This window comes from Gopherus flavomarginatus, chromosome 2, assembly GCF_025201925.1.
Source record: "Gopherus flavomarginatus isolate rGopFla2 chromosome 2, rGopFla2.mat.asm, whole genome shotgun sequence".
Taxonomy (NCBI): Eukaryota; Metazoa; Chordata; order Testudines; family Testudinidae; genus Gopherus; species Gopherus flavomarginatus.
This window is the reverse complement of record NC_066618.1, coordinates 291,748,488-291,771,466: the sequence shown is the minus strand read 5'-3', so window position 1 is coordinate 291,771,466 and position 22,979 is coordinate 291,748,488. Positions and strand designations below refer to the sequence as shown.

The 22,979-nt window shown below is 41.2% G+C and overlaps 1 protein-coding gene across 7 annotated transcripts in view; it reads left to right on the top strand.

Moving 5' to 3' along the window:
* TRAPPC9 (trafficking protein particle complex subunit 9) overlaps positions 1-22,979 on the top strand; it is an 840,301-nt gene that overhangs the window by 69,188 nt on the left and 748,134 nt on the right. For all 7 annotated transcript variants that reach the window (XM_050940629.1, XM_050940628.1, XM_050940630.1 and 4 more), the window contains exons 10-11: positions 5,498-5,624; positions 11,820-11,965. In XM_050940629.1, coding sequence (XP_050796586.1) covers positions 5,498-5,624; positions 11,820-11,965 — 273 coding nt within the window. The remainder of the gene's footprint in view (positions 1-5,497; positions 5,625-11,819; positions 11,966-22,979) is intronic.

The following is a 22,979-nucleotide window of genomic DNA, read 5'->3' as shown; positions in this document are numbered from 1 at the left end:
AAGTGCATGCACGCACCCAAGCGATTTAATAACTGCAGTAGCTGTATGCTGTGTGAGTTAGGTTGAGATTTTGTAGAGTAGACATGATCTTGTTTGTTCCTTCAGTAATAAATATGCATAGTTGTGTGAATCGTGTTTGTTTTTCATCATGGTGTCTCGTTAGGCATGGTAAGAACCTAATGTAACTTAAAATAGTGTCACATCCCTAGATTTGTTTGGGCAGACTAAAGATTTGACCTATAAATTTTGTTTTCCTTTATTCTAGGTTTTTAATAATTTTGAGGATAAAATTACCTGGCACTTGATACCTTGAAAACACCCCTTTGTTCCCCACAGGCTGGAGAAGGAAGAGTCATGGTTTGGCTAACCCTGATATTCATTAAGTGTTGGGATTGACTGTGGAAACCCCCACTCTCAAAAGAGGGGTCCCAGCTACAGCAATTCTGCAGTGATGGGAAGGGAAAATAATCCTTTCAGTTTCCTTAGTTATAAAGAATGAGGAAAGAAAAAAAACATGGTTCTGTATAGAAGCAGCATTAATTTTTTTAATTTTCACTTTAAAAAACGTTGCTAGCTGTTCTTTAATGCTCCATGGTTAATAAGATGAAAGGATGTTTAAAAGCAACAGGCTAATCTTTGAACTGTTTTGTTTAGTAGTAAAATATTTAGGGTTTTTATACAGGATCTTGGTCTAATATGGACAGGGTAATGATTGAGAATTTCTTCATACTCCTTCAAATAAATATTTTAAATTGCTCTGTCTTGGATTGTTTTTAATTTACTTAATGTTTTTGATTCCAGGGCTTCAGTCTTTTTGCAGAGACACTTTTTTCCTGGTTTCATTTATTTTAAGAGATAATCTGGAATTAGCTGGGCTGCATAATAAATTCATATACAACAAAATGGTAATTCTGCAAAGTAGAAATAACTTTGTGGCTCTTACATAAAGTGAAGGGGCTTATTTGTGGGGAAAAATGAGCTAGTTGGGTTTCTCTGCTAATTTCTCTAGAGATTTAAACCTAAAATACTAGGGAGTGAGGATTAAGTGCATACTCCAGTGTGCTATGCTTGGGTTTATGGTGTTTTTAACTAAGTTGTTCTTGTAACTAATGTGTTAATGGTGTTTTGGGAAAAAAGCTGTGAATGAAAACTTCAGGGACTTGGTAAAATGTCATTAATATGCACATTAAATATGGTAAAACTTCTTTTAAAAGAGCAGTACCATGGTTTTTGAAAAGTGAACAAGCCACGTTTGCTTTTATAACAGAGTACATATGCATTAGTTTTGTGAAAAATTTAAATGTCAAATTATTCTTTAACATTGATAAATCTACAATTTGTATGTAAGTTAATATTTAAATTTTAAAAGTTGGAGTGCTTGTTAGAGAACAATCCAAATATAATAAAGCTAGTGTGTATTGTAAGTGGAATTTTTCATAATGAGGTACGAGTGAGCTGTTACTTACAAGTGGGAGTGCAAAGGGTACTCCCTACAGAGTACAAATAAAATTCAAATTCTCAATGAGTTGTCACAGTTTAGGGCAACTGCACTTGTTTCTTTGCTTCGTGGTCCAGAAAGGGTACCCACTCTGTTCCTCAGCCGTCACCTCTCTTTATTGATCAGGGATTTTCTAGGCTGCCTGATTCCCTCCCTATATTGTGAGAACCCCAGCAGTCACACTGCATAGACAAGCCTGCCATGTTTTCTCGCCAGAGGCTATAAACTGGATAATTGTGCAGTTATACAGTACCACCCAGCTTTTCCTAAGCAAGCACATTTATTGTTAATGTTAAAGCTTTACAGATGTAGCCTTTATTGAAATTGATTTAATAGTTCTGTCGGGCTCCTTTTTGTCTACAGTTTTAAGATCAACAGGGTGAAGTTGCCCTTAGTGATTTTCTAAAGCTGAGAGGCTGTAGGAACGCACAAAGGACAGTAACCACAAACACAGTCACAAGTAAGAAATCTTGTCTGTAGCATAAGTTTTACTAAGCAGATGATTAAGGTTACAATCACAAACAGATATATAAAACTAATAGATCATACTGTATTTCTACTCACATACCCAAAGATGATATAGTCGGGTGGATGTCTCAACAGATGATCATTGATAAAGGGATGATTCCTCCTGTGATCTTCCCAAAAGAGTCTTCCTACTCTATCCATGCCAGGAAATCTTTTTATCCTGTTACGACCACACTAACACCTTTATTCATAGCATGAGGGTTTCAGCCTTCTTTTCCTTACCTGTACTTCACAGCCGATAAATTCTGGGGTACTCTGCTATTCATAGGTTGTTCTTAGTTTCCTTTATTCTTGTAAACATTTTAGTAACATTTACTTACATGTTACTATGATGACCTGTGGTAAGAACAGAACTGTCCATGATGTTACAAGCAGTTGCCTTGTATCTATTTTTTCTCCCATTACAACTTCCCTTACTGCTACCTATGTGTAAACCTCATGTAAAAAGTATTTAATTATGTTAAATTTTTCTTTAGTGCAAATACTGTCCAGATTCTGACATTTGTTAGTTACATTACAAATGCTACCTTCTTAAAAAAAAGTATAATTTAGTTCATTACAACTTTAGATTAGAAAATGTGCAATCTAATAAATTTTAATTAGTTTTACAAGTCTGATTTAAATAAATGATTTTTTTAAAATGAGATTTAAATCACAATTTGCTGTACCTCATGGCACTTTAAGATGACTTGCTAATCTTCTTAATACCTTAACTTATATAACATTGGGAATGACTGACGCGCATTGCACGGTGAGTTCCAGACTCAGATTCTGTCTCCTCTAGGTGCAATTACTGCATGTGTGCCCTGTAATTATAACCTGAGATAGTGGTGCCACAATCACTGTGGAGTGGCATATGTTGAGATTTTAATGGTGTACTGTAAAGGGTGACTTGCCCTTGGGCTGGTGAGCCATGGGTAAGCTAGTCCTTATTACAAGATGAGCCCTATCTGAGGCAGCACGAAACTGAAGAGGGGGTTTGATAGAAGTAGCTGGGACTGCTGGAAGCAGGAGGCCTGGCAATAAGGACTTGTCTTCACTACCGGGGAGATCGATGTTGCTGCAATTGATGCAGTCAGTGTTTGATTTAACGGGTTTAGTGAAGACCCGCTAAATCAACAGCAGAGTGCTCTCTGGTTGACTCTGGCTGACTGTGCTCTCTGGTTGACTCAATCTGTTTCTGCAGTGAATAGTTGTTTTTTTTTCGGAATATTTTTATAGAGTTTGAAAACTAAGCAAAGTCTGACACTCTTTCCTTCTCTGCTTTTTCCTTTTTCTATTCATATTCTCAGGTACATTTAGGAAAAAAGTTGATTTTCTTATGTGTTAAGTGATATTATCTTATGTGTTCAGCATCTAGGTAATTTGCATTCCTTTTTTACCATCCAACCTCTGAATGGATTCAAGAGAAGGCAACCTTTTTTTTCTACAATTTTTTCTTTTCCCTTCCTTTTACCTGTTTCTCCCTCTTCTTTGAGGTCTCTCTCTCTCTCTCTCTTCTGAATTATCATTTTGTTTCTAAAAAAGGATCCAAGTTACTAACAGAACATGTATGGAGTTAAAAAAAAAAAAAAAAAAAGACACCAGTACATTATACAACAAAATAGTGGAAAATCTCATCTTTTTCCGACCACGTTCGCCAGTACCTCTTTCTGTGTTTTTAATGCAAGAGCTGTTAGATAGGGAATACAGCTTTCTATACAGTTTCAGTGTTGATCACATCTGCTGTTACAGGAGAAACACAGAATCTTGCATTCAGGTCATTAATCAAGAGGCAAATAGTTGTTTGCAGACACAAACATTTGTTTTGAAATGGCTGTAACACATAGGAATGGTTGTATTGGGTCAGACCAAAGGTCCATCCAGCCCAGTATACTGTCTACCGACAGTAGCCAGTGCCAGGTGCCCCAGAGGGAGTGAACCAACAGGTAATGATCAAGTGATCTCTCTCCTGCCATCCATTTCCATCCTCTGACAGACAGAGTCTAGGAACACCATTCCTTACCCATCCTGGCTAATAGCCATTAATGGACTTAACCTCCATGAATTTATCCAGTTCTCTTTTAAACGCTGTTATAGTCCTAGCCTTCACAACGTCCTCAGGCAAGGAGTTCCTCTTCACACAGTCAACTTGTGGAACTTCCTTTTATTTGTTTTAAACCTGCTGCCCATTTAATTTCATTTGGTGACCCCTAGTTCTTGTATTATGGGAATAAGGAAAAGTTATTTACTTAATGTACTTTCTCCACATCACTCATGATTTTATATACCTCTATCATATCCCCCCTTAGTCTCCTCTTTTCCAAGCTGAGAAGTCCTAGCCTCTTCAATCTCTCCTCATATGGGACCCGTTCCAAACCCCTAATCATTTTAGTTGCCTTTCTCTGAACTTTTTCTAGTGCCAGTATATCTTTTTTTGAGATGAGACCACCACATCTGTACGCAGTATTCAAGATGTGGGCGTACTGTCGATTTATATAAGGGCAATAATATATTCTCCTAAGTGTCAAAATAACTGGAAGCTAGCTAACCATACCTGTTCAAAGTGTTTGACACATCATTGCTATAATATGCTTTATATGCAAAATAAGTCATCCAAATTGTATAACTTGTTTCAATTAATATTGATTTGATACTTGATATTCCAATTACCTGCTTTCAGCCTTTTTAATTAAACAAAAAACAGAAGCAAAAATTGCCCTCATTGGCTGTTTTCAAATTAGAACCACATGTAATTTTTAAAATTTGCTATAGTTTCAACACACAATACCATTGAAATCAATTACTTTTTTTCTTTGTCTAAGTGGATATTGTAATTGACTGATGATCTATACTGATAGTTGACTCTGAGCATCGTTCTGTGAACAAATTAGATAAACTCTTCTTGAGGCCATTAGTCCTGTGTGTGTGTATGTGTGTGTGTGTGTGTGTATATGTGTGTGTGTGTGTGTGTATGTATGTGTGTGTGTGTGTGTGTGTGTGTGTATATATATATATATATATAAAATGTAGAATTAGTAGGTAAGTTGTAATGATTGTTCTGGCTGTTTTGAAAAAGGAGAAAACCTACACAGAAAACTACGTGTAAATTGAAGTTTGAGAAACTATGAAATATGTGCAGCAAAAATGTCCGCTTTCTCTAATAAGCAATTAATTAGTCTACTGATCATTTTAATAAGCATTATTACTGGTATGGTTTTTACTTTGTAAACTTCTGCTTAAGTAGGACTTAGTCAGAATGCAGTTGCTGCTGTATGTTGATATGACACACATTTTAGCATATGCAGTGAGGCCCACTGTATATGGGCTGTAAAGAGCAAAAGAAATTAAATAAATGATGGCATTACAGTACAGTCATGCGTCTGACATAAATATCAAAGAAAGTAAAATAAAAGCTAAGGCAACTTCCTTGTTAACTCAGCCTGTTTTGCCTTGATGTTGCAACTCAGCTGAGATCTCATTCTCTTTTAGAAAAGAAAGATGTAACACAAAGCTTAGAAAACTATACATCAAAATGTCCTGGGACGATGCAGTTCATCACACTTCCAGAAGGTTTGAGGTTACCCCCCGTGCCGTTCACCAAGCTGCCTATTGTAAGGTAAGACTATATAAAATGGTGCATTGCAAATGTCTGTCTGTAACATTTAAAGCTCGTCCTGTAGTATTGAAAATTAGACTAGATAGTCATTAGATCTTATCAACTTGCATAATTTATTGTCCATAATGACACTGAAACCTGTTAAATTTAGAGTTCTGAGATAAAAACACAGAAGCATAAACTCTGTTCCTTTGGAGTGGTTGGGCCAAATGAGACTCTTTGAGTAATGCAGAATTTTCCCTTGTCTTTAAATTATATCAGAATCTTCTGAAAATCAAAATTAAAAATAACCCTTGACCTAAGAAAAGAGTTGCCCATTTTAAGATGGGCATTTCAAAGGTTTAAGGGAGTTACACTTAACTCCTATTGACTTGGAATAGGTTGCCTAACTCTGTTAAGCCCCTTCAGACGTCTTAGTCCACATTATTTACATATGTGGTGCATTGCTCAAAGTCCTTTCATTAAGTAATTTGCCATCTAATTTAGATCGGAACATATGGAGGTACTGGAGTGGGAGCAAATGTCATAGGAGAGCAATAATGGAAAAGAAGGCAAAGGAAGATACTTGTTTTTCCAACAAGGAACTTGAACAGGGAAGGCAAATACCCAGTAAAAAAAAATAGTGATCCCACTGTGAACAATGCTCAAAGTAGACTCACGTTCAACTTGGAGTGTCATGGTGAATTTCAATATGCAGGACTTTTGGTACCAAGAAAAGAGAGTAGTAATATTAGTAGAGTGAAAATTAATGATACAGAATAAAAACACACAGACTTTGTAGTCTAGATGGTTGGTTTATGTAACCATTTCATTACTGTTACCATCATCTTTTGATCCTATTGTTTAACTTATTTGTTGAATCGTATCTTATCTTCAATTAGTAAGACTTCTAGGACAAGGAACCATGTTTAACTGTGTTTGTAAAGCATCTAGTACAGGGGTCCCCATTCTGGTTGTGGCCTTCTGGCACTACCATAATGTAAATATCTAAGGTTTTCCAGTGAAATGTGAAAAATAATTACTTAATTTGAATAAATTATGTTTCTCAGCATAAATTTGATAGCCTGGTATTCTAGAATGTAACCATTTCTTGTGTTCTGAAATTCTTATTTAAGATGGCTTCAGAAATCCCTGTTTATAAAACACACCACTTTTATGAAACCATAATCCTTTAATTAACTAAGCTTCAAGTATACCACTTTTAAGAATGTAAATTAAACTAGGAAAAATATTTGCAAAACCCTTTCTAGTACTTGAAATAAGTGACTGATAAATAAGTTAATTTAGTTAATGAGCCCCAAGGGGAACTTATTCATTTAGGTAAACACAGACAGTTATTTTGAGCAAGGGTTGTTGGTGTAAGAAAAAACATGGCAAGCCTTTTTCCTCATTAAATTGCCTCTGCAGATCTCCATTCTTGGAAGTGCATACTGTGGCTCACAAGTAATGGAAACACTGAATTTTATAAACCATTATGATGGACCCAAACTTGGACTGGCTATCTGAATGTTCCAAACATCAGTAAATTAACACTTTCATTTAGCTGTCCCCAGTTCTTTTCTGCTTGCCTGTCAAAATGGTCATGGAATCACTCTCTGAAGTTATCCTGTTTCTTCACAAATTGTAGTTGTGGAGTAAGGAATTCAGTTTAGTATTTGTGTTTTACTGTTGAGTAGCATTTGGTTAGCATTGGAACAAAATTACCAATCTTGAGGAACATTCAGATTTTTTTTAAAGTGCATCTTGCCAGTAGCAAGATGTTACTTATTGACCAACATATACAATGCTTAAAGTTCCTGTGGTGACAGGCTCTTGCTTCAGAGTTGCTTGGTTTGTGTTGCATTTATTACCTGTATTAGGAGGGAATGTGAAACTTATCCACATACGGGGAAACTTTAAAGAAGCACCAGTGAATTTACTTCTGAAATGTCAAATCCTAAATTGAAGGCCCAGATCTTTGCTTTTAGCTTAACCTTTAAAGACATTGTCAAAGTTGGTACACCAGATAAGACTCACCAAGAGTCCATTGTTCCTCTCCTTTCTGTATTGGGGATTGAGTCAAAGCATTTAAGCCCAGGGGATGTGGGAAACAATGATCTAAGCAGGGAAAGACTCCAGAAAACAGGACAAGGTCTTTCTCCCCTCAGTAGCTACTTCTAAATCAGCAATTCTCAAACTTTAGCAACCTGAGGCCCCCCCTTTTGATTTAAAAATGTTCAGGGACCACTAAGCCCCCCTGTTCAGCCCTTGCCCCGCCCTCTTCCCCAAGGCTATGCCCCCTGCTCTTCCCACTCTCTGAAGCCCTGCCCCCTGCTCACTCCACCCCCTCTTCATGTTGCTCACTTTCGTCCGCCCTCACTTACTTTTACTAGGCTGGGGCAGGATGTTGGGGAGGCAGGAGAGGGCTTTGGGCTGGAGTTTGGATGCGGACTGTGGGCTGGGCAGGCGGTTGTGGGCTCCAGCCAGGCGGTGCTTACCTCAAGCAGCGCTTACCTGAGGTGCCTCCTGAAAGCAACTGGCACATCCCTCTAGCAGCAGATCGTAGGCTGGGGGACCAGGGCGTCTCTGCGTGCTGCCTCTGGCCGCAGGCACCGCCTCCACACCATTCATTGGGAGCTGTGGAGTCGGGGTGGGGGCATCATGTGGAGACCTCCTGTCCCCTCAGGAGCTGCAGGGATGTGCTGGCCACTTCCAGGAGCGGCACAGAGCTAGGGCAGGTAGGAAGCCTGCCTTACCCTGATGCACCACTGGACTGTTAACGTGCAGGAGGCGCTGGGAGGGAGGAAGAGTGGGGAGGAGTTGATTAGTGGGCTCCAGTTTGAGAAACGCTGCTTGTGATATAAAATCACATCCTGTCACTACAGTTTGAAACACTTCTTTACTTGTAAGGCACATGGCAGCATGCACTTCAGGAAGGTACAGTGCTGGCTAGCCTTGTTGTATTCACTGGCCTCTCATATGGACATTGTGGTTCAAGTGCCTACTCAGATCTTGTACTACTTTAAATTTTGACTGGAACCCTCAGCTGTTTGCATTGGAGTTCCTTTTGCTGTGCTACAACAGACAGACACTAGTCACATCTGCATCGGATGGAGGTTGGGAAGCTCACTTAAGTCCGTTTCAGACACAAGGTCTTTGGTCTACCCAAGAAATGTGTTTGCTTTCTAATTACAGAGAGACTTGCAAGAAAAGTAATTATGTATTCATTGGAGTATGTAGAATATTTGGGGATGCTTCAGGTTTCAATTTATTCTTTAGGTAAATTAATTTTCTTCTGTTTCCTTGCATTTGGTTCTGATGGCAGTGGTGGTCGTCATTAGAGTGTTAACACTTAACTCACCCATTGATGTCTCTGTGCAGTTATTTCTTCTTATTCCAGAAAACTTCTAATATAGTTGGTTGTTTTTTATATGGCAGAGATAATGTGTATAATTTCTCCTACAGTTTTATTACAGTAACACATCAGCTTGAAGGTTCCAAGTAATTTTCTACAACAGATTTTGTTTTCTGAGATGTATGCTATACAGTCTTTTCATTAGAGTATTTTTGTGTCTCTTGTGCAGAATTTACAATGTTTTGTCTCTGTACTTAAACTATTTCCATCCCCTGGCTAATAATTACTTACTCTTTGAGATTGTGGATAATTGTGTAACATTATAATTCAAGTCATTCATTTACTGCACTGTAAAGGATGCAAAATTACTTTAATATCCCTAAAATATAACTACTTTTCTCTTTTTGCCAACAAAAAGCAATTTATGGGTAATTTGTGTTTCTCTGGCCTTTTGCCATTTACAATTATCTGAGACAAATTTCTTCTTCCTCAGTGTATCTGTGCTAGTTATATCTGATGAATAACTTCATAAAATATTAAAATTTAATCACATTGTAATACATACAGTCTCCTTGGTATATTGTGGCATTATCAAAGAATTTTTCAGCATGAACATTTGCACTGTGAACTGAAGTTCTTGGGGGGGGAAAAATGTTATCTTAAAGCAAACTGTGCATAGTAGTACAGTATTTGCTTCTTACTTCTGAAGACATATTTTGGATATACGGGGAATTTTATTGAATCATTGTCTCTAGTGGCTGTTTTACATAAGGCACGAATTTTGTATGTTTAAACATGAGGGTCCCGAGACTGGAGTATTGTTGAAGTTTAGGGCTGAAGTGCAGTGTCTTTAAACATACACAGTCCTGACTGTAACTTCCATGGCTCACCATTTCTAACTTGAGTAAGAGGTTTATTTTCACCAGGTAAATTCACACGTGATTAACTTTAAAAAGTAGCAGTTAAAAAGCTACAACAAAATCTATATCTGGTGCCTTCACATGTTATTAATTATCATCCCTCCAGGTAAATCTGATTTAAGTGAATATTCACCAACTGTATTCTGACATTTTAAATTATTCAATCTCTTTTCTATCATCATTAGAGTCTGGTGTTTTTCCTGCTGTAAGAACATTTCCCTGCTCCCTCAGTGTTTAGCTGGTCTAATATGGTGGCCATTTGTTACCTTATTTATTGTTATGCTTTACCACCATATTCTGACAATTCCCAGTCCACTTTCTCCACCTCCAGAAGCAAATCTGTCTCTTAAACTAATGTAGATTCTGCTTTAGTCTCCTTCCTTGGAAACTTATTTTTATTACATTTTGTATAAAGCAGTGTTGTGTTAATTTATAAGGAATAAAGGGGCCCAAAGAGTCATGACTCTGAAACTGTCCAACATTAAACAAGATTCAGGGTTTGGTATACAGAAACCTCAGCCTGCTTAGCACCATGGCAACCACACCAATGCAAATCCTAAGTGTTTTATTAAAGATACAAAAAAAGAGAGAAAAACAGTTAAAGAAAACTTTATTCAATACTTAACATTTCAAATACTTTAACTATATCCGTTGTTCCCTTTTCCATTAGCTGGAGAATGTGTGTAGAAGGAAAAAACCCGTGTTTGACAATCTTTTAGATAGTACTAAAGATGCTAATAACTGTTCTTTTGGGGAAGAGAAAAATCCACACCCCATGAGAGATGTAACTATGCTGATCTGACCTAAGATGTAGACAATGCTAGGTTTACAGAGGGAGTCTTCTGTTGACCTAGCTACCTCTTCTCAGGGAGGTGGATTACCAAGGCCAATGGAAGAACCTCAGTGTCTACACTGAGGCACTACGCTGGTGCATGAGTAGACATACCCAGAATGTCACAACTGAATACAAGATTATTTAGTCTAAGTGGTTACACATATTCTAAGAGACCATTCAAATCCATAAATCCAGTGTCTCTTTCAATACCATAATTTTTAGTGTCTAGAAATGTTATGAATTTAAGCTCCTGAGCTTGTCTTTCTGGAGTAGTAGTGCAGGTTTCCTTTGGGGATGAGGACTGAGAGGTCAGATAGTGAACACTGTCTGTCGATTGGTGATAGCGTTTTTGTCTTTTTATTTTTTTTTCCTGTGAGACTTAATCTGAGAGTTTAGTGGCAGTCTGGTTTCACCTACATAGTTATTTGGGCATTTAGTGCACTGGATGAGGTATACATGTTGTAGTAGGCATGTGTAGGACCCATGGGTCTTGAAAGGTGTGTTGTGGTGGGTACTGATCATCTTTTCCCATCAACATTTGTTGTTATAGGTTATTGTGACATCTTTTGAACTTTCACTCACCTTTTACTGTTGAGCACATAATCAAGGTAAATTTGTAGTCCCCAGTTTGTCACAGCAGCAGTTCTATCAAATTTCTAGCCCAAAATCTCTGTGCTAACTGCAGCAAAGCTACTTGCTGTCCGGTGCTTATTGCTGAAAATTTTAGAGACTCCCTCCAAAGTTTGGCTTGTCGGGCTTAGAGAATCCATCATCAGTGGTTAGCTACCTAAATTTCATACATTTAAAATCACTGGACTTACTTTGTCCGGGTCATTTTCTTAAGGAAATGATGATCCTCTACATCTTTTCTTTGGCACCTTTTCCTCATTATATTTTTCTGATTTTATGTATGTTTGCAGTTTTCCTCTGAAATGATATTTGGTTTTCCTTCAGACCCTTGGTTTACTTTATATTTAGTTTTTCCCTCATTGCAGACACCATGTTCATTATAAAAATGTAAGGAGTAATCAGTATTTGCCAACAATTTCCTTTTAAAGTAAAAATAACCAGTTTTTAAAAATGCTGTTTACATTTTTATTTAACAGATCTGTGAAACTCTTGAATCTCCCCGTCAGTCTTCGGCCACAGAAAATGAAAAGTTTGTTGGGTCAGAATATGTCAGCCAAAAGTCCCTTCATATACTCTCCAATTATTGCACACAATCGTGGAGAAGAGCGAAGTAAGAAAATAGGTGAGAGTTTGAGTCAAGCTTTCTTGTAACTGTTGCTTTGAAATCTTCATGCCTTTACTCCATGTACAGATCAGGAATTGAAGGAATTACTCAAAGCATAATACTTTAGGATAAAATTTTCTGTGCGGAAGAAATGTTAACTGATTTCAACTTATTTTCTTATTCTTTTCTTATCTGATTTTTTTCAAGCAAATCAATAAGCACTCAACCAGGGCTGACTCCAGGGGTTTTGTCGCCCCAAGCAGCCCACCTCCCCCAAAGCTGTGAATACGATCTGCAGCAATTTAGCGGGAGGTCCTTTGCTCCCAGCGGGAATGAGAGACCATTTGCCGAATACCTGAAAGTGCCGCCCCGCTCTGGAGTTGCCGCCCCAAGCACCTGCTTGATAAGCTCGTGCCTGGAGCCAGCCCTGCACTCAACCCAATAATCTTGTTGGGGAAATGAATTGAATAAGAAAACTGTTTTAGATCTTGAATTATGTCACACGTACTCTTATGTAGTATAGTTGTAACCGTAGCCGTGTCAGTCCCAGGATAGTAGAAAGATAAGTGGGTGAGGTAATGTATTTTATTGGACCAACTTCTGTTGGTGAGAGAGACAAACTTTTGAGCTTCAGGTCTCTCTTCTACATATTTGGAGATGTACATAGTGGTTAGAGGCCTTATAGGTGGTGAGACCTCTTGGGATGTATGACATAAATCCAGATTGTGTCCTGGGTAATGGACATCTGTGTCCCTCAGTTCTCCAACCTGGGGTGCCTTTTACAGTGCTTTGCTGTGAGAGCAACCACCCATTGTCTGCTCACACACAGCCTCCAGCAAGTAGATCACTCCCAGCTATATAGTATGAGTGCTATAGCCAGCCATTCTTGAATTACACTGCAGGGCAACATCAGCAAACTCCCAATCCCAGATTTTCTCCCAAAAATGTGTGCAACTTGTACTGCCCGGCACCCTTCTGAACAATGCAAACTCATATAAAGTCTGTCATCTCATTAATAGAAAATGATATGCACAAATCCTGTTTCCCAAATAATAAAATAAATAATAATAATAAAACAGATTTACTAACTACAAAAAGATAGATTTTGAATGATTACAAGTAACGAGGCATAGAAGTCAGAATTGGTTACAAAGAAATAAAAAGTAAAACACAGCAAATACCTAATTTAACAAGCTAACTGAATTCAATGTAAAGGTCTCTCTCACCACAAGTTCAAACAGTCTTACTGGCTGAGTCCTTCAGTCAGGATCTCCCCCTCTTCCCCCCAATGCTCTTTCCTTTCTTGTTCAAGCGTTGATGATATTGGTAGAGAGAAAAGGAGAGATGATTTGAGGCGTTTACTCTTTGCTCTTACAGCCATTTCTCTTGCACAGGAATCATCCCCAGCTGATGTTCGGGAGACATTCAGTCTGTGTGGACAAGAACCTTAAACTGCTTGTTTGTCAAAATATGTTTGTTTGGCCTTTTTTGGCAGAGAATGAGCATGCGAGGCAGGGGCAACAGCGACCTACCCCTAAAGCTAAGGATGCTGGAAAGCTGGATCTCTTGGGCAGGAAGTTCTGTGCCACAGGGGAGCTCCAGCGTCATATTGCTAACCAGCAGGTGCTCTTTAGAAGATACAACTTTTAATTCCTGGGGGACATTGATGAAGTTTAAGGAGTTACTGCCCTAGGACTCCAAGGCAGAGTTCTCAGTTTTGGTTGAGGAAGGCAGAGCGGTAGCAAATGTGTCCCCTGCAAGCAGCTCTGGATGTGGCTCATGGTCAGCTGCATGGACCATAGTTTTGGCCGTGATAGTAAGGTCCTCTTGGCTACAGGGTTTGAGCCTCCCTTGTGAATGCAGCAAATGATCCAGGACCTACCATTTGAGGGCACATCCTTGTTTTCCAAGCGTTGGATGCCAAGCTGCACAGTTCGAAGGACTCCAGGGCCATGCTCAAGTCTCTGGGTCTACATATCCCCACCCCATTGAGAAAACGCTTCAGACCGCAGCCATTGCCTCGCTTCTACCAGTCGCAGCCAAGGCAGGACTATGGTAGAAAGCAGGGTAGGGGTTATAAGAGGTGGCCCCCTCCCCAACCCTTGTTGGCCCACAGATCAAGGTTGGCTAGGCCAAGGTCAGGTGCCAAGTAGGCTTTTTTAAGGTATCCATGAGGATGGCGTACCAGTGCTCTTTTGGGATCCTTCCTCCCCATCTTTGCGGACTGACTATCTCACTGTTTTTCAGGCATGGGTCAATATTACTTCAGACCACTGGGTGCTTTGCACAGTAAGACTGGGATATACTCGAATTCAGTTCCCAGTCTCCTTCCCACCCTCCCTCCCTCCCTCATCCCTCTCCAGGGACCCTTCCCAAAAGCAACTTCTAATTCAAGAAGTGCAAATGCTTCTGCAGCTGGGAGTGGTAGAAGAGATTTGTCTGGAGTTAAGGGGCAAGGGGTTTTACTCCAGGTATTTCCTAATCCCCAAGGCCGGGGTGGTCTCAGACTCGTCCTAGACCTGCAAAACGTCAACAAATTCATAAGGAAGCTGAAGTTCCACCGGGTCTCCTTTACCTCCATTATCCCCTCCTTGGGTCTAGGAGACTGGTATGCTGCTCTTGACTTGAATGATGAGTACTTCCACATCTCGGTTCTTCAAGACCACAGGAGATTCTTCCGGTTCATGGTGGGACAAGTACGCTATCAATTCACGGTGCTGCCCTTTGGTCTGTCATCAGCCCCTCGGGTCTTTACAAAGTACATGGCAGTGGTCGTGGCCTTCCTGAGAAAACAAAGGGTGCAGGTCTATCTCTACCTCGATGACTGGCTGGTCAGAGGCCAGTCCGGATCTGAGATGGAGGCACACATTCAACTAACACTATCAACCTTTCAGAGGCAGGTCTGTTGAACACTCAGAAGTTGACTCTTGTTCCCGCCCAAAGAATAGAATTCATAGGAAGGATCTTTGACTCTGTCCAACCCAAAGCCTTCATACTGGAAGCCAGATTCCAATCTCTGGGAGCAATCATACAGAACCTCAGAAAGCAACCTGTCACCACAGTAAGAATCTGCCTGAAGCTTCTGGGGCACATGGCTTCCTGCATGTATGTGGTGAAGTACCTGAGGTTGCGACTAACACTGCTCCAAGTCTGGCTAGCATCAGTGTCCCATCCTGGCCAAGACGGCTTGGCTGTGGTGGTCACACTTCCCCCTCATGTGATCACCTCCCTCCTGTGGTGGTTGGACCTGGGGTCAGTCTGTGTAGGTGTTCCATTTGCCAAACCTCAACTGTGGATGTCTCTGGTCACTGACGCCTCCAAACTAGGCTGGGGAGCTCATCTAGTGTTCTCAGGGGTCCTCTGGTCTCAGGAGGAGCTCTTACTTCACATCAATGTGAGAGAACTCAAAGCAGTATATCCCAGGTCAGGCTGCAATGCCTGACAAGTGAAAGGCAAGTGTTGTCTGTAAGCAGCGACACACATGACAGTGATGATCTATATAAACAGACAGGGTGCTCCTCTCACCTATACCAGGAAGCCGTCTACCTCTGGGAATTCTGCATAACCTCGATTCATCTCAAGGAGCCCTTCCTTCCAGGGGCTCAGAATGTGCTACTGGATCATCTCAGCAGATCCTTCATCAACCACAAATAATAGTCCATTTGCCTGGACGTTGTGATGGATATTTTCCAGAGATGCTGAAGTCCCCAGGTATCCCCGTTTGCAACAAAATACAAGAGGTAGTGCCCACAGTTCTGCTTCTTTCAGAATCTCAGTCTGGGCTTGATCTCGAATGTATTCCTTATCCCCCCGGAAGGGCCATCTTTTCTACACATTTCCACCCATTCGACTCATACATAGGATCCTTCTGAAGGTCAAAAAAGATGAGGTGCACTTGATCATGATAGCGTTGGCCTGGCTGCATGAGCACTGTTTCATCACGCTCCTGAATATGTCCTTAGAAACACCAATCACCCTGTCTCTGTTTCCGGGTCTAATCTCTCAGGATCACAGGCATCTGCAGCATCCGAACATGGAGTCCCTTCATCTCACAGCCTAGAAGCTCCATGGCTGAACTCCTTGGAGCTGGCATGCTTGGGTTAAGTTCAGCAGGTTCTGTTATGGAGCAGAAAGCTGTCCTCCAGGGCTATATGTTTGGCAAAATGGAAGAGATTCTCAATCTGGTGAGGCCAGAAAGGGATCTTGCCCTCTCAGGTGACAGTTCCATGTATTCTGGACTACTTGCTACACACCTAAGGCAGCAAGGGTTGCCAGTATCTTCAATTAGAGTGCACCTGGTGTCTGTCTCAGCCTTTCACCTGAGGGTGAATGGCAGGTCCATTTTCACTAATGCACTCTGTAGCTGGTTTCTTAAGGAATTGAGTAGGCTATACCCACAGGTAAAGCAGCCTATCCCACCTTGGGACCTTAACTTGGCACTATCCAGACACATGGGCAGGGCCGGTGCTACCATTTAGGCAGCCCAGGCAATTGCCTAGGGCGCCAGAATAATTGGTGGGCGCCGTTTTGCCGGAGGGGGCGGCAGGCGGCTCCGGTGGAGCTGCTGCAGTGGTGTCTGTGGAGGGTCCGCTGGTCCGCGGCTCCGGTGGAGCTGCCGCAGTCGTGCCTGCGGACGGTCGGCTGCTCGCGTGGCTCCGGTGGACCTCCCGCAGGCACGACTGTGGCAGCTCCACCGGAGCCGTGGAGCACCGGATTCTCCACAGGCATGACTGCGGCAGCTCTACCGGAGCCGTGGGGCGGAGAAATTGCCGTCTGCCTAGGGCGCTCAAACCCCTAGCGCCGGTCCTGCACTTTTTGAGCTTTTGGTGACATGCTACTTGTCCTGGCCATCATCTCAGCCAGGAAGGTCTTGCAAATTAGAGCCCTTACTTTGGAACCATCATACATGGTTTTCTTCAAGGACAGAGTCCAGCTATGTCCTCACCCGGCTTTCCTTCCTAAGGTGGTGTCTGTTTCACAATAAGCAGGACATTTTCCTCCTGTTTTTTCCCCCCAAAGCCACATGCTAATAGTCAGGAGCTTGGCTTGTTTAGTCTAGCCAAAAGAAGGCTGAGGGAGGATATGCTTGCTCTTTATAAATATATCAGAGGGATTAATATTAAGGAGGGAGAGGAATTATTTAAGCTTAGTACCAATATAGATACAAGAACGAATGGGTATAAACTGGACACTAGGAAGTTTAGACTTGAAATTAGATGAAGGTTTCTAACCATTAGAGGAGTGAGGTTCTGGAACAGCCTTCCAAGGGGAGTAGTGGGGGCAAAAGACATATCTGGCTTTAAGATTAAGCTTGATAAGTTTATGGAAGGGATGGTATGATGGGAGAGCCTAATTTTGGCAATTGATCTTTGATTATCGCCGGATAAGTATGCCCAGTGGTCGGTGATGGGATGTTGGATGGGATGGGATCTGAGTTACTGCAGAGAGTTCTTTTCTGAGTGCTGGCTGGTGAGTCTTGCCCACATGCTCAGGGTTTAGCTGATCGCCATATTTGGGGTCGGGAGGGAATTTTCCTCCGGGGCAGATTGGCAGAGGCCCTGGAGTTTTCACCTTCCCCTGCAGCGTGGGACATGAGTCACTTGCTGGTGGATTCTCTGCAGCTTGAGGTCTTCAAACCACAATTTGAAGACTTCAATAACTCAGACATAGGTTAGGGGTTTGTTATAGAAGTGGATGGGTAGGGTTCTATGGCCTGCTTTGTGCAGGGGGTCAGACTAGATGATCACATTGGTCCCTTCTGACCCTAGAATCTATGAATCTAGGAGCAGAGACTTCACTTGCTAGATGTCAAGCGAGTGCTGGCCTGCTACATAGAGAGGACTAAATCATTCAGAAAGACTACTCAGCTGTTCGTGGCAGTGGCTGATAGAATGAAGGGCTTCCCGGTGTCTGCCCAAAGAGCTTCTTCAAGGATTACCACTTACATCCGCATGTACTACGATCTGGCAAAAAGCCCCACTCTGGCAGCACACTTCACAATGGTGCAAGCATGTTCACTGGCGTTGGGCAGTTTCCCATCCAGGATATCTATAGAGTGGCTACGTTATATTCAGTTCACACCTTCACTACCCACTAAGCCATCATGCAGCAGGCCAGAGACGATGGACTTGGCAGGACAGTACTGCAATCTGCCTGTTGTTGAACTTTAAATCTGCCTTCTGCATCTGTTTGGGAGTTTCCTACTTGGGAAAGGACATGAGTAAGCACTTGAAGACAAAGAAACTGTTACTAAACTTTCTGTTACTGTTCTTCCAGATGTGCATGTCCATTCCCAAACCCACTCTCCTACTCCTCTGTTGGAGTTGCTGGCAAGAAGGAACTGAGGAGGCGGCAGGTTCCTATGTACAGTGCCATGAGGATGTGAATCCAGGGGCCGCCAGAGCTGACCCAATGGATACCACTTAGGGAAAAACATTCCAGTGATTATGCACATAGTACGCACTCACCTACGTGGGAATGGACATGAGCAATACATCTGAGAGAACAAGTAGTTATGGAAAGATTAGTAACAGTTTTTTTTTCTCAGTCTGACCATATTCACTCCTTCCATTCCTTGGAATCATGAAATCTATCATATGATGATCACTTTCAGTCAAATTGCCGTACATCTTCATATTGGCTACCAATTCCTCCCCATTGGTTAGAATCAAGTTTTAATAGGGCTGTCCACCTTGTTGCCTTTGTTTCAGAAAGTTGAGGAAGTAATGTCTACACTACCACTTATGTCGTCGGTATAACTTATGTCATTCAGCAGTGTGAATAAACCACCCTCTTCAGGAACATAATTTACACCGACCTAAGCACTGGTGTGGATAATGCTATGTTGGCAGGAGAGCTTCTCTTGCTGACATAGCTACCGCCGCTCGTGGGGGGATTATTAAGTCAGTTGACGGGAGAGCGCTCTCACGTTGGTTTAGAGCGGCTACACTAGAGCTTACAATGGTGCAGCTGCATCGCTGTAAGCTCTCATGCACAGCCTCTGGCATGTAAGCTGCTCCCAGCTGCTTGCAAGCGAATGACACTAGCCAATATCTCCGGTCCCAGATACAACGATAGGAACCTCCATCTTGCACTGTCCAGTTATTCCCACTGGATGCTGCAAGGTTATGAGTTTGTCAGTTTTTACAAAGAAATTTATGTTTTACCAGGCTTGTTTTCCCAAGGGGAGTTTCTGACACACTGCAAACCAAATGCACAAATAAACAGATTTATTAACTGTAAAGATAGATGTTAAATGATAAGTCAAAGCATAACAAATCAGATTTGGTTAAATGAAATAAAAGCAAAGCACATTCTAAGCTGATCTTAACACTTTCAGTGTCCTTACAAACTTAGATGCTTCTCACCCACAGGCTTGCTCTTCAGCCAGCCTCTCCCCTTTGATCAGCTGTTCAGTTGCTTGGTGGTAGTGGCATCTTAGATGTAAGTGGAAGAGAGAGCATGGTAAAATGTTTCCCTTTTATCATGTCCTTTCTTTCCTTTTGGCTTTGCCCTCCCTAACCCCGCTCCTCAGAGTCAGGTGAGCATTACCTCATCACAGTCCCAGACTGCCCAAAGGAAGGGGGAGGTGAATCCCTCCAAGGTCTAACAGATTCTTTTGTTGCTGCCTAAGCCAGTGTCCATTGTTCCTGTGAGGCTGGGCTGGATTTGTCTCATCCATGCCCTGACGAGGTGTGAACTGCCTCTGTTCTTGGTGGGTTTTTGCATGGGCTTGCTTTAAACCATGAGGATACATTTTCAGCCTCGTAACTGTATACATGAAATTATAACCTTAACATGACTGTGACAATTACTATAACATCACTATAAAAAGCATGCTCTGTGTTATGAGCCTTCCGAAGACGCTCAACATCACAAATTTTACATTGGATACCACACAATCATTTTATAAAGACGAACATGGGGGTGTAGGGTGTTTCCCCTGAGGTACAGCGTGTCACAGGGGGCTCCTCCCTGCCCCCCGCCTGCCTGCCGCTTGCCTCTCCATTTGCCTCCTCACCCCGCCTGCCGCTTGCCTCTCCATTTGCCTCCTCACCCCACCTGCTGCTTGCGTCCCATTTGCCTCCTCATCGCGTTCGCCTCCCACCTCACCTTCCCGCCTGTGGGGCCTCCGAAAGCATGAGGCTGGGGCGGTTGCCCTGATTCACCATACCCAAAGGAGGGCTCTGGTCTTGTGTTTTGGATATTTGTTGGAGGTTCTAGAAATGCTTCCTCCTCCTCTTCTTCCTGATTTGGTGGTCTATAGTAGACTCATAAACATAACATCACCCATATTTTTTGCCCCTTTTATCTTTACCAGAGACTCAACTGGTCTGCCTCTCACCTCCTTCTAGACAATGTGCATTTTTAGTTAGATTTTCATTGATAAAAATCTTCACTTTTTGAGTAGTTTTGCCAAACTTGTTTAATATAACTGCTATTCTCATTCCTTAACAAATCCATCAGAGAACATGTGTGAGCTCAACATTATTCTCTGAGTATAATGGAGAGTATTCTTGGAGTCAGTAGTAAAATGGTTTTTTTGTTGTTTTTAAGGATCCATTGTACTCGAGACGTTTAAGATGGCACACATTGGTTTCTCTAGTCATTCTATGTGATCCAGTCTAAGGGGAAATTCAGGCTGGTTGTGACCTTTGAAAGCTCAAACCTTCAGTATACACATTGGTCTTAATTCTTTTTAATTCAACGCATACGAGTAGGGTGACCAGACAGCAAATGTGAAAAATCGGGACGGGGTGGGGGGTAATAGCAGCCAAAATAAGAGACCCAATAATTGGGACTCTTCCAATAAAATTGAGACATCTGGTCACCCTACATACGAGGAACAAAGCCATTAGCGAAGCCAGGTTTTCTAACTAAGTTGGGGAGGGGATGGATCATTGGTGGTAATTTTCAATTGAGAAATATGCTTGAAAAGGCACCATACATACATTTAAAGAGTGTTTGGAGGATGACCACCCCCTGTGCTGCCTTGTGGGTTCCGCCACTGCTTCTTGATCATGTCTTAAATATCCAGCAAGAAATTCAAGATATTCAAGGTACTTCTTTCACGCAATGACAAAAGCCAGTACTTTGAAGAAATATATTTAATTTACCTAACTATAGGTAGAAAAAAAATCAACAATTTATTCTTACTAGATAGTTCTTGTGATCTTCTAAACAACTGGTAGCTTCTTGAAGTTGTTCCAAATAATCCTGGTTCATTACCTTGTATTACTTTGCAGATGAGTCCTAGTGTATAATTGAATAAATTATCATTACAGCGAAGGATGTCAAGTATTAATGAAAACCCGAAGAGAAATGGAGCCCTTGAGAAGAGTATTAAGAAACTGCTTACAGCTCTTCAGCTCTCATAAGCTGATAAGCTTTTTTAAAATTGATTATATTTTAAATATTACATTGGATTATTATAGTCCTATTAAATAGCTTTAGTATCATGATTATTATGAGAAATAAAACCAGAGATTTTTGTGATCCAGTTAAAGTGATTAGTGTTATAAAATACTGACTTAGCATCTACAGAAGTAAGAATGTACAATATATCCCCAGTAGGAACCACCTAATAATGTCAAATAAAATTATGAAACTAGTATACTATTAGTAGTGGCTGTTAGTAAGTGGCAGGGGCTAGATGAATCTCCAGACTTCTCCCTGCAAAGCTAGTATTTTTGAGAATATGTAGCTCCAGCTACCCCTTCTCCTTCCAACAGTGCAATATGGGCAAAATCCCTCCCCAAAATTTTTTGTCATGTGGAGTGGCCCTTTAAAAAGGCTTCAGGAAGGATGATTTTGTCAGCTGGGCCTGCCAGGATTACTAAGAGGTAGGAGATGGAGGTAGCCAAGACCCCTCTGCTCCTAACCTTCCATGGAGCCAGGAATTTGGTGTCACGTGGCTTCACCATCCCATCTGCTTCCAGCAGCACCAGCAGGTTTCCCTTTACTGTCTCAGGAATCCTAAAGGTGTCTGCAATTTTGGACCTCAGAACACTGTTTGTGGAGCTGGACAATTGACTTTCATGGGGGATGAGCTGGGAAAATTAATAGAGGGTTAGATATGGAAGGCTCTGGCAGTACCATTATAGTCCTGGACTACAATGACATTAGAGCAAATACACAATTGTTCATTGATGTCTCTGTCCTGTTGAAGCTCACACTGGCAAGGATCCACCCCTGCACTGGGCAGCAACAAAGAGTGATAGAAACCCTTGTATTGGCTAGGCATCCAGCAGGAATGGTCTTTTTCTTTTTTCAGGGAAGGAGTCTATTGTTTGAAAGAGCAATGAGGACAGTTTATATTTTTCTATGTAAAAAAAACCAAACTGATAACGCTGCATAGGGAAGTGTTTGCGTATATGTTCTCCATAGAAAGGAGAAATAATAAAAATAATTGGAAGTTAGCCACGGATTTGATTTGTTCAGGGAAGGATGAAGGTTGGAAAGGAGGTGAATGTTAAGGCAGCACAGGAGTTTAAGGTATTTAAAAAACTTTCAAAGTTGTTTCAGAACCATTGAACTATATACATTTGACCTAATGCTTTCAAATTAAGGGATGTGGAGCAGTTCACAAGTACTTTATGGCAAGTTGACTAGTCATACCATGTTGACTTTCCTCCTTTCTAGTTGCAAAATTTCCATTTGTACAATTAAAATATATGAAATCCTTTTTCTAATATCTATGTAGATAATTTATATAGTTGCAATGTTGAGTAGAAATGGTCTTTGCAATTGTGAATGAATGAAGATATGGTCTATGAAAGAATTGTAATGTCTATACTATGAAAAAATTTGAAAATGCTATCTTCTGTCGCCTCACTTCTTTGTTAATGTTCCAGTTATCTCTTCCCACCCCTGCTCTTATATTTTGTTACTTGTTTAGCCTTGTCTTAAATTAGATTGTAAGCAATTTTTGGCATGGACTATCTCTACTGATGTTTGTACAGCATCAAGCCCAGTGAAGCTATGATCTAGTTGGGATCTCTGGGTCCTGTCATAGTACAAATAATAAATAGTG